This window comes from Corvus moneduloides, chromosome 14 (assembly GCF_009650955.1).
Source record: "Corvus moneduloides isolate bCorMon1 chromosome 14, bCorMon1.pri, whole genome shotgun sequence".
Taxonomy (NCBI): Eukaryota; Metazoa; Chordata; class Aves; order Passeriformes; family Corvidae; genus Corvus; species Corvus moneduloides.
In genome coordinates, this window is record NC_045489.1 from 18904303 (window position 1) to 18917141 (window position 12839).

The 12839-nt window shown below is 50.1% G+C and overlaps 1 protein-coding gene and 1 long non-coding RNA gene across 3 annotated transcripts in view; both read left to right on the forward strand.

The window, feature by feature from the left end:
* The window catches only part of LOC116451124 (ligand of Numb protein X 2-like), a 29400-nt gene extending 16597 nt beyond the window's left edge, over positions 1-12803 (forward strand). For both annotated transcript variants that reach the window (XM_032124258.1, XM_032124257.1), the window contains 7 exons: positions 359-555; positions 1761-2126; positions 4060-4239; positions 5258-5432; positions 5604-5814; positions 9619-9777; positions 10770-12803. In XM_032124258.1, the coding sequence (XP_031980149.1) occupies positions 359-555; positions 1761-2126; positions 4060-4239; positions 5258-5432; positions 5604-5814; positions 9619-9777; positions 10770-10905 (1424 nt within the window). In that variant the 3' untranslated portion in view covers positions 10906-12803. The remainder of the gene's footprint in view (positions 1-358; positions 556-1760; positions 2127-4059; positions 4240-5257; positions 5433-5603; positions 5815-9618; positions 9778-10769) is intronic.
* Positions 5821-9520, forward strand: LOC116451129. The gene is made up of 2 exons (XR_004243103.1): positions 5821-6349; positions 6469-9520. It is a non-coding gene; the product is annotated as an uncharacterized LOC116451129 (long non-coding RNA).
* Positions 12804-12839: the final 36 nt, after the last annotated feature.

Here is a 12839-nt window from a genome sequence, read left to right on the forward strand (position 1 = left end):
CATGGGCATCATGGAAATTGGAATTTGTTGTGTGCCTGCTCCTAGCAGGCCAGCTGTCACAGGAGAAAAATAAACCTCTAAATATAGCCAAACCATACTGAATGCCCTTTAATAAACCCCAAGCAACAACAATAAAGAGTTTGAATTCACCATAAAATAGGAGAAAATGGGGGAAATTCTGGAGAAACTGTAAAGAAGAGGGATCTTAAGCTTTTTATGTGACCTTAGGTCTCCTGATAGCTGCTTTCCCTCCAGATGCTACATTGAACAAAACCTGCCAGGGGTTTGAATCTCAGGGTGCTGTGAAAAGGAAAATTCTGTTAATGTGTTGCTTTTTCTCTTCAATTTCCACAACCAGACCTTCCTCAGAGAACCAGTCTTGTGGCTGAAACCACCACCATTGAAATCCACCGGGAAGATCCAGAGGAAGAGCTGGGGATGAGGATAGTTGGGGGTAAGGACACCCCCCTAGGGAACATCGTTGTTCAGGAGGTGCTGCGGGACTCTGTGGTTGCTGCTGATGGAAGAATTGCTCCTGGGGATCACATCCTTGAGGTAGGAAAAACCCCCCTGGCAGCCCCATTGCTTCCCGTGACTGGGGGAGGAGGGTGCCTGGAAGAACTGGGAAATCTCTGCAGCTCAGGGTTTTAGAGCATTGATCAGATCTGTGTCAGCAGCACTGTGTGTCTGCTGGGGCTCAGGAACACACTTTTGGGGTTCCTTCCAGTCAGACACATATTTCTCTGGGATATTTGACAGCTTTTTGAAATTTAGACCATTTTGGATAAAGTGAAAGATTCCTACCTGACAAATTTCACACAGCAGCCCCATTTCTCTGCTCTAGTTAGGAAGTCTCATAATTGCTTGCTGCACTGTGTTGCTTAAGCTGCATATTCTCCATGGGCAGGTCCAGGGTGAGAGCTGCTGACTTGCAGTGAGTATCAGCTCCAAAGTGTGAGTAATGCAGAGCTCCAGCCCCAGCCTGACCCACGGCCCGGGCACTGCCCACACCACTGGGGCCGTGTGGCCCTGAGTGACTGAGGTGACACCCTGTACACGTGGTGACAACTGTTAGCACCTCCAGCCATGGCTGCCCAATCATCTGACAAGCAGTAAATCCTCATTATCCCATGGGATTGGGCATCAGGAGGGGCTGGCAGCCCCCACACACGAGTGGCCAATGAGATCTCTGAGTTGGTTTCTCAGATAGAACGATGGAGTGACTCCTGTTTTATCCAGCTCGATTGTCCATGTCTCAGTAAATAGGGCAGGTCCCACACTTGGGAGCCCTATTAACATCCTAAAAGACTGCAGAGTCTGACATGACAACATCAAGCAAAATGTTGCCTTCTCAGGGTCACCCTGGTAAAAGTATAATTGGATGGGTGATTCCAGAAGCTTGTAGACGATGGACCACTCAAAAGTGGAGATTGGAGTCTTCTCCCAGTCTGTACTGAACACTGGAAGCAGATCTGCCTTGCCATGGGATGGAAGGAATGATTGAACATTTTGCAGTTTCAGATTTGTTGGTTGTGTGGGTTGTCCTGTCTTGTCCCTGTCATCAATTATTCACCAATTACAGTCTAATTCTGTCAGCTTTCTTCATTCTGTTTTAGAAGACTTTGCTCGCTAATGTGCATCCGAGTCAGAGATTGCACAGGGAGTTTCCCATCCTGCTCCAGCCTGGCCATGCCCCACACTGTGGACAGTGCCTAATTAATGTGGGCTCTGATTAGCGAGTGCTTTGTTTGTCTCTGTAGGTGAATGGCGTCAACATCAGCAGTGTGACTCACTGCCAGGCTGTCTCCTTCCTGCGCCACCCAGGCCCTGTTCTCCACCTCATGGTCCTGCAGGAGAAGGGCTTTTCCAACAAGACTGCACAGCAGGATCCCACTGCTACAAACCGGGAAGTGATCCACGTCACCTTGGTGAAGAGAGACCGATCGGAACCCTTGGGAATCAAACTGATCAGGAAGACTGACGAGGCAGGGATTTTTATTCTGGACCTCTTAGAGGGAGGCTTGGCAGCCAAGAATGGAAAGCTGAGTCGGAACGACAGAGTCCTGTCAATAAATGGCCAGGATTTGAGGCAAGGAACTCCTGAGGCTGCTGCCCAGATAATCCAGGTGAGCTCAGACATGGAGAGGTTGTGTGGAAATGGCTCTGTGTGGCTGATCCAGGGCTCCTGTTCTGAGCTGGGGCTAACAGAACGCACCAGGGCAACCTGCACTGCCCCAAATCTCCCGCATGGAAAGCGACTCCCCTGCGGATGTGTGGGAAGCACCGCTTCCAAAGGAAGATAAACACCAAGAGTGGGAATCCATGTGAGTCATCCCTGACAGGGCTGAGGGGAAGCAGTGGCTCATGGCTCAGGAGTTCATCTGAGGAGATTGGATTTCCTGGGTGGTGTTTGCAGCCTCTCAGCCTTGCAGAGGCAATGTTGGTATGCACTGCAGCAGACAGGGAGGCATCAGGGCAGCCTCTTGTGCTTCCAACAGTGACACTGAAGGTGCTGGCTGGGACATGGGGTGGGCTGGCAGCACAGAACAGATCCCTTTGGACTGATCTGAAGCCCTTTCTCCCCATTTTACCTGTATTTGGGAAGAGAGAGACTGGAAAACGACGTGGGGCACTTCAGGCTAAAAACATTCCAAGGTACTAAATGGGTGGAAGAGAGTTGGTCTTTCCCTGTGGAATGTGCTCCTGTTGCAGCATGCCAGAGGTTTTGGTGGAAGGAGTGGGCAAGGAATTCTGGTTAAAGGATTAAGGATTGCTGCATGTGCAGCAGATATCACATAGATCAGTTTAAATTCTTTATCTCCCCAGGAGAGTGCCTCCAGTTTGTGTTTTTATCTACAGATCCTGACACAATGCACCTCATCCCATTCTGTTTATATCCCAGAAAGGATGTGAGGTCAGCAGGAGGGAGAGCCAGTTCTCTTCACAGTTATCAGAGGAGTGCAGTGCCATGGGAGAAAGAGCGGAGTTCCAGCACTGAGATCCTTTTTATGTTGTGCGTGTGCTTCCGTTCTATGGCCTCTTAGAATTTGTTTGCATCCCACAAGTGCTGCTGCATTCCTGTTGCAGTGTGCACACACAACTCCCATATGAGGAACTCTTTTGATCCCACTGGAACCAGCAGCCAAAGTCTCAGAACTGCCTTAATGAGGTTTGGGGTTGAATCTCTTTAGAAGTGACATTTGTGTAAAACTGCAACAGTTTTCCAAAGGTGATGTGTTCCTCTGAGGGCTAATTGAAATCCTTGCTTAAATGGAACTTAAAGAGCCCATCTTCCAAGGCCAGGGAATTCCCTGTGGCACCAGGGAAACAGGGTCCTGTGGCAAGGAGTGAGAGCAGCGACTGCATTTCTGTCATCCAGGGCGGGGAGGGAGCACGTGGGCCTTTCCCTGTGAGTCCTTCACAATAAGGTTCTGTCAGGTGATCCCAAGGAACAAACCCAAGGAGAGCAGCAGGAACAATAGTGAGCACTTCCCCTGCAGCCCTGCCAAGGCCAGACATGCAGCTGCCCAAGTGTTTAACCGGCAGCAGTCTCAGGCCAGAGGTACTCTGGGGAAAAAAGGGATGGGAGATGGTGAACAATAGATGAACAGAGCTGGGAGGGACAGTGCTTGAACAGCTTCCTGTGCAGTAAAAGCATCCAGTGCTTGTCGTGGTCATGGTGTGGACCAGCCAGTGTTCCAGCTCTGTTCATGCTGTAGCACAACACAAGATGCTATTTTGGTTGTTCATACCGAAGTGCAGGAATTAATCATCCCTTTCCACCTTCTCTTGTTTGGCGTTTGTAGGGGAGGGAGGCACGAGTGAAGCCTGCCTCTACTCCTGTTCCTTCTGACTCATGGTTGCTAATTCCCTTTTTCTTTTTCCAGTCACATTCCCTGGCTCTTCACAAAAGACTTTGCATCACATTGTGGAGCTGTTGGAGAACCTCTGTAGGCACTGATGCCAACCCTTCTTTCTCCCCAAGGCAATGAGGGCTGTCCCTCATTTCTAACCCGTTTTTCTGTCTTCTTAATTTCTACTCTTTGTTTCTCCGGGCAGACCACTGAATCCAGAGTGAACTTTGTGATCCTGAGGCAGCCTGGGGTGCAGCTGGGGGAGCCAGTGGAGGATGGCAGCACCTCCAACAGCAGCAGCAGCAGCAGCAATGGGGGGAGCCCAGTGCACCACCGGAGGCGACCAGACCAGAACCACTACAGACGAAAATCCAACTACCAGAAGGTGGGGCTGGGAGATGAGGCAAAGGTGCTGCTTATTCTTGGTTTAGTAGATGCATTGTACTGTTCTGTGATGGTGTTTGATCACAGAAGGCTGATCAGCAGCTCCAGTTCTTGGGCAGGTTTGGAGCTTTTGGAACTGGAGGACCAGGTTGTCATCTACAGGGAAACATCACTTTAAGGGAAAAAGGTGTCAAAATTTCTTCAGTGTTGATGCAGAGCTGGTGTTTAATCCTTTCTAGTCTGGAAAAGGGCAGTGAGGAATTTGCCATCCATGAGATGCTTGGGATTTGCTTCTTGACATGCATCAAGCCCCACACATGGAGTGATACAAGAGCTGGTGTGGAGCCAGAGGCCTTTATGGTCCAGGAGTAGAATCCCCAGGTGACCCCGCTGTGACTGCAGCGTGTGTCTGCCACCCCTTTGTGTGGCACAACAAGCAGCAGGAGCAAGAGGACAATCCCCAGTGTGGTGAACCCAGAGAGAAAATCTGTGTGTAGAATGTCCAGCTGAGTGACAAACCTGCTGCAGCTGCTCAGACTGGTGTGTTTCAGTGTCCCTGGAGCTCTGGGAGCAGCTGTCCTGCGTGGCTGCAGTGTGGTTCCTGGATTTAAATCCCTGAGCAGCATTTACACCCTGTTTATACAGGCTGTGCTCTGATGTGTGCCTTCACTGTAACCTAAACATTTAATCAGGGAGAGCTTCGTTGCTTGGCATGAGCAGCCTTGAGATGAGCTCATAGCTTGTTCCTCAGTGCAAAATTCCCCTCCTCAGAGGGAGCATCTCCCTACAGCAAATGGATTTAGGATCATTAGGACAGCACTGCCTCAGCTCTGGTGGCTCACCTTAGGAATGCTGCTCTGGATTCCCACCCACAGCAAGGACATGGGAAGCTGACTTTGCTGGCCAGCAACATTGCTGGAATGCTCTGGATTAAGGATACAAATGTTGTCTTCCAGAGCTGGGTTTCTCCTGTTAATTGCATTAATGAAGCTGCATTTTGTACTGTCATTCCTTTGTAGGATTTGCCTCAGGGATATGTAAGTCATGAGAAGACAGTAGCAATAAAGAAGGAGCCAAAGGAATCTTTGGGAATCACAATTGGAGGTGGAAGGGATAACAAAAACAAGCTCCCCATCTATGTGACAAGTGTGCAGCCCATTGGATGCCTCTTCAGGGATGGCAGAATCAAGAGAGGTAAGGGAGGCTCTCAGACCCTTTATCCTTTAGGAACTGTGGGTTTTCTTCAGTGGAAGCTGGACCTGGACACTGAAGAGAGGCTGGAAACAGGGTTCACATGAGCCCTTGATGCTGGAATGGGCTCCATAGCCAAAGGTCTGTAATAATCCCGTTTGATTTCATCCCCAGGGGATGTACTTCTGAGCATAAACGGCATCGATTTGACTCATCTGAACTACTATGAAGCTGTCTCAGCACTGAAATCCAATGCAGCTTCCCACTCAGTCACACTGAAAGCCTTGGAAATCCTCTCCCTGAACTCCCCAGAGCCAGCCCTGGACATCAGGGAGCAGGGATTCAGCTGGTCTCCCCTCTGGATCACGTGGCTGGGATTGCCTAGGTATGTTTGTCAGGGACTGTGTAGAGAGCTGTTAATTACTGGGTTGACTTTCACTCAAACACTAGAAATTAATTACTTTGTTGATGAACTTGGAAGCATTCCTGGTATTCCCGTTTAGCTGTAAGGCAGTGGAAAGCCTTATTTGCCAATGAGATCATAGAATAATGAGTATGTAAGGAACTTCCACTGTTTTTATGGAGTGAGCCATCATTCCCACACTCCTGTTGGACAGTAACCATGCTTTAGAAGCCCTGAAACCCCTTTTTCAAAGAGAAATAGTCAATGTTCGATACAGTCCCTGCTAAAGTACTGACTGAAATCTCTCTGTGGCTCTTCCTGCATCCCCTAACACAACCTGGGCTGTCTGGGAGTTTCTAATCTGATCATCTCACTTAGGGGCAGACATTCTTTCAGTCTAATTCTTCTTGGCTGTTGTAACTGTGTCATCTTCAGCATGAAGCACAAATGGTTCTGCAGAGCTGAGTTCTCCTGCTGCAAAGCTTTGCACCACAGCCTTAGCACAGGTTTTAACCTGGTAAGTTCCAAGTGAAGCTTGAATTTCCCTCTCCTTCCTGCAGAGGTGAACCTCTGGCTCCCTCCCTTTTGCAGTTACACAAAAAACACTGTGAAAGGCAGAGTCTGTTGTCATCCCAGCTGAGTGCAGGGGCATCTGCAGGTGGAACATAAAGCCAAACCAGCTGTGGGACACCTGGATCATTTACAGCCTTGTTTCTTGAGACACCTAAAGAGGAACCACTCACAAAGCCTCTGTTGTGTTACCTAGCAGCCTGTAAATGCTCAACGAACCAGCCCAGGTAAAGGCAGCTTTTGTGTCTCCTGTACTTGGCCTGTGCTCAGCACCTCCTCCCATCTCCCTCTGCTCTCCCAGGAATTGGCTGGGCTGCTCCAGGCAGGTCTGGTGTGAGCTGGTCCTGAGCTGCACCTCTCCAGGTTTGGAGAGCCCAAACCTGGGCACAAACCCTCGATGCTACCTGGTGTTTGCTCCTTGTGCTGCTGCTGCAGTGAACTTCAGCAAGGCAAAACCTGGCTGGGCTTCTTTTCTTCCTTTCCCAATTTTTCTGGCTGTCGGGTGACGTGCAGCTTCCCCACACTCTGCTGCAGGGACTGGAGTCTTCTCTGCTCCTGGATCCCCTGCCTTCATTTCAGGAGTGTCCGACATTACCTCCATTTAATGCATTCCTGGAAACTCCTTTGCTGTTGGCATTGATGTTCCCCCCTTCATTTGACTGCAACTCCTGAAGCAAGAAGTGATTCCAGGTGCCCCTTCTTCTGCTCTTCGCTTCCTTTTACTCCAGCCTGAATTCTGGCCTTGGAATTTGTCTGCAGTTCTGGGTGTGAGGGTTGGTAGGAGGCACGCAGCAAGGTTATTCCACTTCAGGATCTGACAGAATCTTCCTCCTGTTGCCAGCACTAAAAGGGGCTGTTAATTCCTGAGCTTCCTCTCTCCTTTTCCCATCTGCTCCCAGTGAGACCTGGTAGCAACTGGCTGGTCACCCACAGAGCCCGTGTTTGTTGCCTGGGGATGTTCAGGGTGCCTCTGGCATTTCAAGCTGGCTCAGGGCTGTGCAGCTGCAGTGAGATCCCAGTGCCCCCACGTGCTGTGGTTTGGTTCCCATTGCAGAGAGCTCCTGACCCACCCTAACTGGGTTTGCAGGGCCAAACCCCCAGTGCTGCAGAGGCACGTCCAATGCACAGGCCCTGTGTGCACCACACTGACACTACATCACAGAAACCCCCAGAAACGTGCCCAGCCTTGACCCTGTGCCCTCAGCACCAGCTGTTCCACTGGGATCTGCTCCTTTTGGCTGCCCTGGCCTGACTGTGTTGGAACGTCCTGCAGGGTGAAAGCTCCAAGCTTATTGTATGTGTGGTTTTGGGTTTGTTCAGCTTTTTCCCCTCAGTTATTCCTCTGCTCCAGCAGAAATACCCCTTTGTTTTTAGAGGAATGTATTTCTTTCTAGTTTGAACCCAGACTTGATGCTGAAAGGTGTGAGTTGAAATGAGTGCTCAGGCTAGGGAAGTGTATTTGATCCTTGCAATGCTTGAGCCCCCAGTGCTTCATTCAGGCCTCGATTCTTGAATCTGTGCCTTCTGTTTCTGTTAAACAGAAACTTTGATTTCTTCCTAGTGTGATGTTAAATCCATAGCAGCCACTGATAGTGTAAAATGCCATCTCAAAAGCTGGTTTGGACTGGGCCCATGTCCTAATCCAACACACCCTGGATCCCAAAGGCACCAGAAACAAAACTTCTACAGACTGATTTATCTTTTCTCTCTAAAACCTTTGCCTCTTGAAAGCGCAGTGCACTGTGTGGCTTGTGGAGAAGTCTTGGGGTGGAAAAGCAGTTTTCCTGCTGCCCTCTTCCCTGGGGTTTATCTGACTCCAGTCTGACTCTTCCCACAATAACCGTGAGGAGCTCCCAGTCCCGGCCCTGCTGCAGCTCCAAATTCCAACAGGGACTGGGAACTGCCAGCTCAGCAGCGTGCCTGGCACCATAAAACCTGCACTTCGACCTTCCCTAAACTCTCCAATTCTTTTCCCACAGTCCTTTTTGATCGTAGTGAGTTAAAGTTTCTCTTCCTAGAACCCCTTTTTAATATGGAAAACTGATTCCTAGCAAACAGCCCTTTCCAGCTCCTGGAGGATGTGCCTGATGTTTTTATTTATGTTCTGTGCTGACATAGCACTTGCCGCTGTTGCTCTTGGGGCTATTTATTTGCAGAAGCTGCCACAGCCATGGCTTAGAGCTGTGTTTTTGCACTTGCGTGGTGCCTGTGGAAGGAAACCGTGGAGGAATCAGTAAGCTCGAGCTGGGTCTCCTGGTGTTTATGTGTGAAAAACTCCTACAAAAGTAAATTACAGTTTGAAAGTAGATAATTGGATCTTTCTCCTGGTGAGAAGTTAACTGAGAAGGCTTTTGAAATCTGAAACTCTTCTGCAAACTGCTCAAGCAAAGCCCTTGAGGCAAAAACGTTTATTAGGAAAAGTTTAGCTGCTGGAATAACTCAGCGGGGTGATGATGAGCTGCAGTTTCACAGCTCCTCGGTGCCAGGATGTAACCTGAGCTGAGCCGGAGCACACGAGACGCTCCTGCCACACCTTCTGCGTCGCCTCGCCAAGGCTTTGCGGGGCTCTGTGCCACCAGCTCGGGCAGCGAGTGCTGCTGGCACTTCCATCTCACATTCCCCAGGCTCCCTGAGAGGACAAACCTCGCTGGCTGGCATCCAAAACCGGGGAGCTCTCACCAAGGAGCCCAGTGTCTGAACTGGACATCCTGGATCCTGCAGGAAAGCCCTTCCCTGCTCTGACCTGGCAGCTGAAGGGAGGCTGCTGCCCCTCACATTTGCTACCAGTGATGCCCAGCTGCTGAAAGCCTTCCTTGTACCAATGCAGTGCACCGAGGAAATAAAAACCCTCTGCTCTCATTAATTGCATGGGTGTAGCTGCTGCTCACTGTTCAGTTGGGTTTGTCACTGGTGCTGTGGCTGTTCATTAGCAGAATTCACAAAGTTATTCAGGAGTCTTGCAGGTCCCAAAGCCCTTTAGAGCTGGGTGATTTCCTGTTAGCTCCTAAACCAGTGCTGACAACACTGAGAAAAGATTTCTAAAGGACTGGCATCATCCCATTTGAGAATTAACCCTCTGACATGCCCTGCAAAGGGGTGTCTCAAATCCCAAAAAAAACCAGGACAATGAGGCTGTTACATAGCTGTGCTTTCCATGAGGGAAAACAAATTCTTGCTTGGGCAATTTTCCTCATAACCTCTCTGTTTTTGACACAGTTACCTTCACTTCTGTCAAGATATTGTCCTTAGTAAAGGCAACCTGGAAAGTTGGGGCTTCAGCATCGTGGGAGGCTTTGAGGAAAGCAAAGGAAACCAACCCTTCTTCATCAAAACCATCGTACCCGGGACTCCGGCATTCCGGGACAGGAAACTCAAGTAGGTGTGAGGTACCCGGGGAATCATCATCACCACCACCAGTGCTGGGGGGGTTTCCCAAGACTCTTTGACCTTGGAAGGAGCTCAGCTCCGAGTTAATTACTCGTTCTTCCTCTCATTTGAGAGTTAATACTGTTGCCAAACCTGTAACAAACGAGCCCTGCATTAAGCAGCGTTTGGGTTCCGCCATAAATATGCAACGAAAAGGAATTTACGGGAATTTTTAAAACCTAACTGTGAAGGGTTTAATTGAGTAATTAGGTAAAAGTAGAAAGGGGTTTGAGATGAATCTTGGGGGTTCCAGAGTATAAAACCTCTGGGATTTGGGAAAGTATCCCAACGCAAGCAACAAAAGCCCTCCCGTGCAGGAAACTCAACTGGAGCTTTGCTGAAGTGATTTTGGTGGTGACAGATCCCAGCGGGAGGAGCAGGGGTGGGGCTGGGGGATGCCGCAGGTAGCTCTGGGATGCAGAGCTGGCTCCTCTGCAGGCGGGGCTGCCACGGACAGAGGGAGGGGACACAGCTGCGTGTAGGGAGCTGGGCTTTGCTCCCAGTGCCGAGGTGGGAGAGCCGGGCTCAGCTGGGCTCCCGTTTGAGCGCTGGGACAGGGCTGTGGGGGCTCAGCACCTCGCACCCCTCAGAAGGCGCTGGGTGTGCCAGAGGGGGGCAGGTCCCTCTCACACTTCTGATGGTGGCAGTGGAGCCGCTGGAGAGCAGCTCAGGGCCTGGAGCTGCAGGGCTGACCTGGGGCATCAGTGTTTTACCAGCACCACTCCTCCCTCTGCTGCCTGCCCTGCTGGGCACGCTCCTGCTGCCCCTCACTGATGCCACCCCAGCACCAGCAGGGGCCTCCTTCTCCCTTCCCCTCTGACTCCAGAGAAAAAGTTCTTTCAAGGAGGAGTTGATGGTTTGGCTCAGGGTGGGCTCAGGGTGACCGTGGGTGCAGTGTTAATAATGAACCCTTGTCCTGACTGGATCCTGTCTTTGGGCAGGTGTGGAGATGAAATTGTGGCAGTGAACGGAGTGCCAGCAATAGGAATGAGCAACTCGGAATTAATCCCAATGCTGAAGGAGCAGAGGAACAAAGTCACCCTGACCGTGGTGTCCTGGCCAGGGAGCCTCGTGTGACAGCTCCAGCAAACCCCCAGCACTTCCAGGTATCCACCAGCAGCTGGGAACCACACAGAGCCACCCCTGACAGAGAGACAGGGACTGCTCCACTCCTACTCCTGGGACATTGCCGTGGAAGACTCCTTGCTTCCTTTTTGTGGAAAACATTTTACCAACAAATCTGGATGTTGAATTCAAAGTTAAGGGTTAATCCAACACTTGTCGGAGCTTCCCAGGCTCATTAAAGCTCCTTAGGATTGGTGGTGCAGAGAAAGCTCTTCCCAGTTTCTCCACAACCTGCCCTGGAGGCTGCTGAGGCTTTCCTTGATTTTAGGGCTCTGCTTTCCACTGAGTATCTGAATGGGTTAAAACAAAGGCTTTTAAAAGCAGCTACTAAATCTGTAAGGATGGGGAGCCAATTAGGCATTTCCTAGTTACCAGGATTTCCCAGTCCTCTTCCTTTTAGGTGTCAGTAACCCAAGGAATGTGTTAATACATCAGAACCCCACAGTCAGCCTGGAGGAGCTGTGTTACCTGTATGAGGGTCCTGTCACAAATCCTGATTGAGGATCCTGCCAGCTCCACTGATTTATTGCAAAGGGACAATTTCAACAGCTTAAAGAACCTCTCTGAAAGGTATCAGCAAGAGTGCTTTGACTGTAATACGATGTTGCAGTGACTTTACCAAAGGTCAAGGGCAAGGTTCACTCTTGCTGCACACAAGTTGCCCTGGTTTTAGGATGGATAAAAGCAGCTTTTCCCCCAGAAGGTGGGTGAGGAAGTGAACAGGCTGGTAACAGACTCCCCTGGCCCAGCCTCCTGTCTTACTTTCATCTGTTTCCAGTGCTGAGGGGCAGAGGTCAGGCAGGGGCAGGAGCACCTGGACTGCCAGGCAGGTGACATTTCTCCTGCAGTTCTGTTCGTGGCCCTCTTGCAGCTGGAGCAAAATACCAACTCATGGGATCAGGGGAAGCTCAAAGCATCCTTGGCTGCAGGAAATGTCACCTCCAGAAGGAGACTGTGCCCAGCCTGGCTTCAGTTCAAACCCACTGTGCAGTTCAAATTTAGAATTAAAGAACTGAAGCTTGGGCAGGTTGGTTTGACCTCTGACACTGTGAAAGTTCCTCCTTGCAAACTCCACCTGAAGCAATTCCCTTTTTCAGCAGCTTAATGAGCAGTAGAAATGATGGGTTTTTCTCAAACCAGCTTGCACTGAGAGATCTTCTCCTCCTGTGCTGCCTCTGCCACACCTTTTGCAGGAGCAGCTTTGTAAGAATCCAAGGAGTCTGTCCCTGTCCAAATGCTGCCTCGAATGAATGTTTAATTCCTTGTAGCAGCCCTGCAGGGAAGAGGCCAGCCCTGGCTGAAGCTTCTCCTGGACTGGCAGTTTGTCATTTGCTGTCCCTGGGCCTTGTTTACACACAGTGACTTCACTTCCTGAGCTGTGGGCAGGGACAGTAGGGCCTGGCCCAGAGCCCAGGACCCAGCAGGAGCGTGGATCCATCCTCACAGCAGCCTTGGTTTGGCTGGGAACACCCCTGGGGACTCGTGACAGCACAACTGGGGCTACCTGGGCTCCAGGGCTGTTTTCCTGTTGTTCTGCTGAATGCCAAGAGAAAAATAATCCCCAAAGGAAAACTCGTCATTGACCTCGCTGGGACACAAAAACATGAAGCAGTTTTTTATCTCTTTCTAATCAATGTGCAGAATCTGTGCCTGGAGCAGTAAATATTGATGTGGGCAGTGGGAGGGAGGAGGAGGCTGCAGAACCATTTTTACTCCATCTCCTTTCAAGGTGCCTTCAACTTCACTGAAATGTCCTTGTAATTTAAATTTTGTTTCCAAAATCAGCTTGTTAATAGATGTTGAATTTGTTTTGATGCCTTTATAAATTATTGTTGTATTGCTGAAAAATATGGGTTAGAGGTGTGGTCTTTACCTTTTCTTTCCAC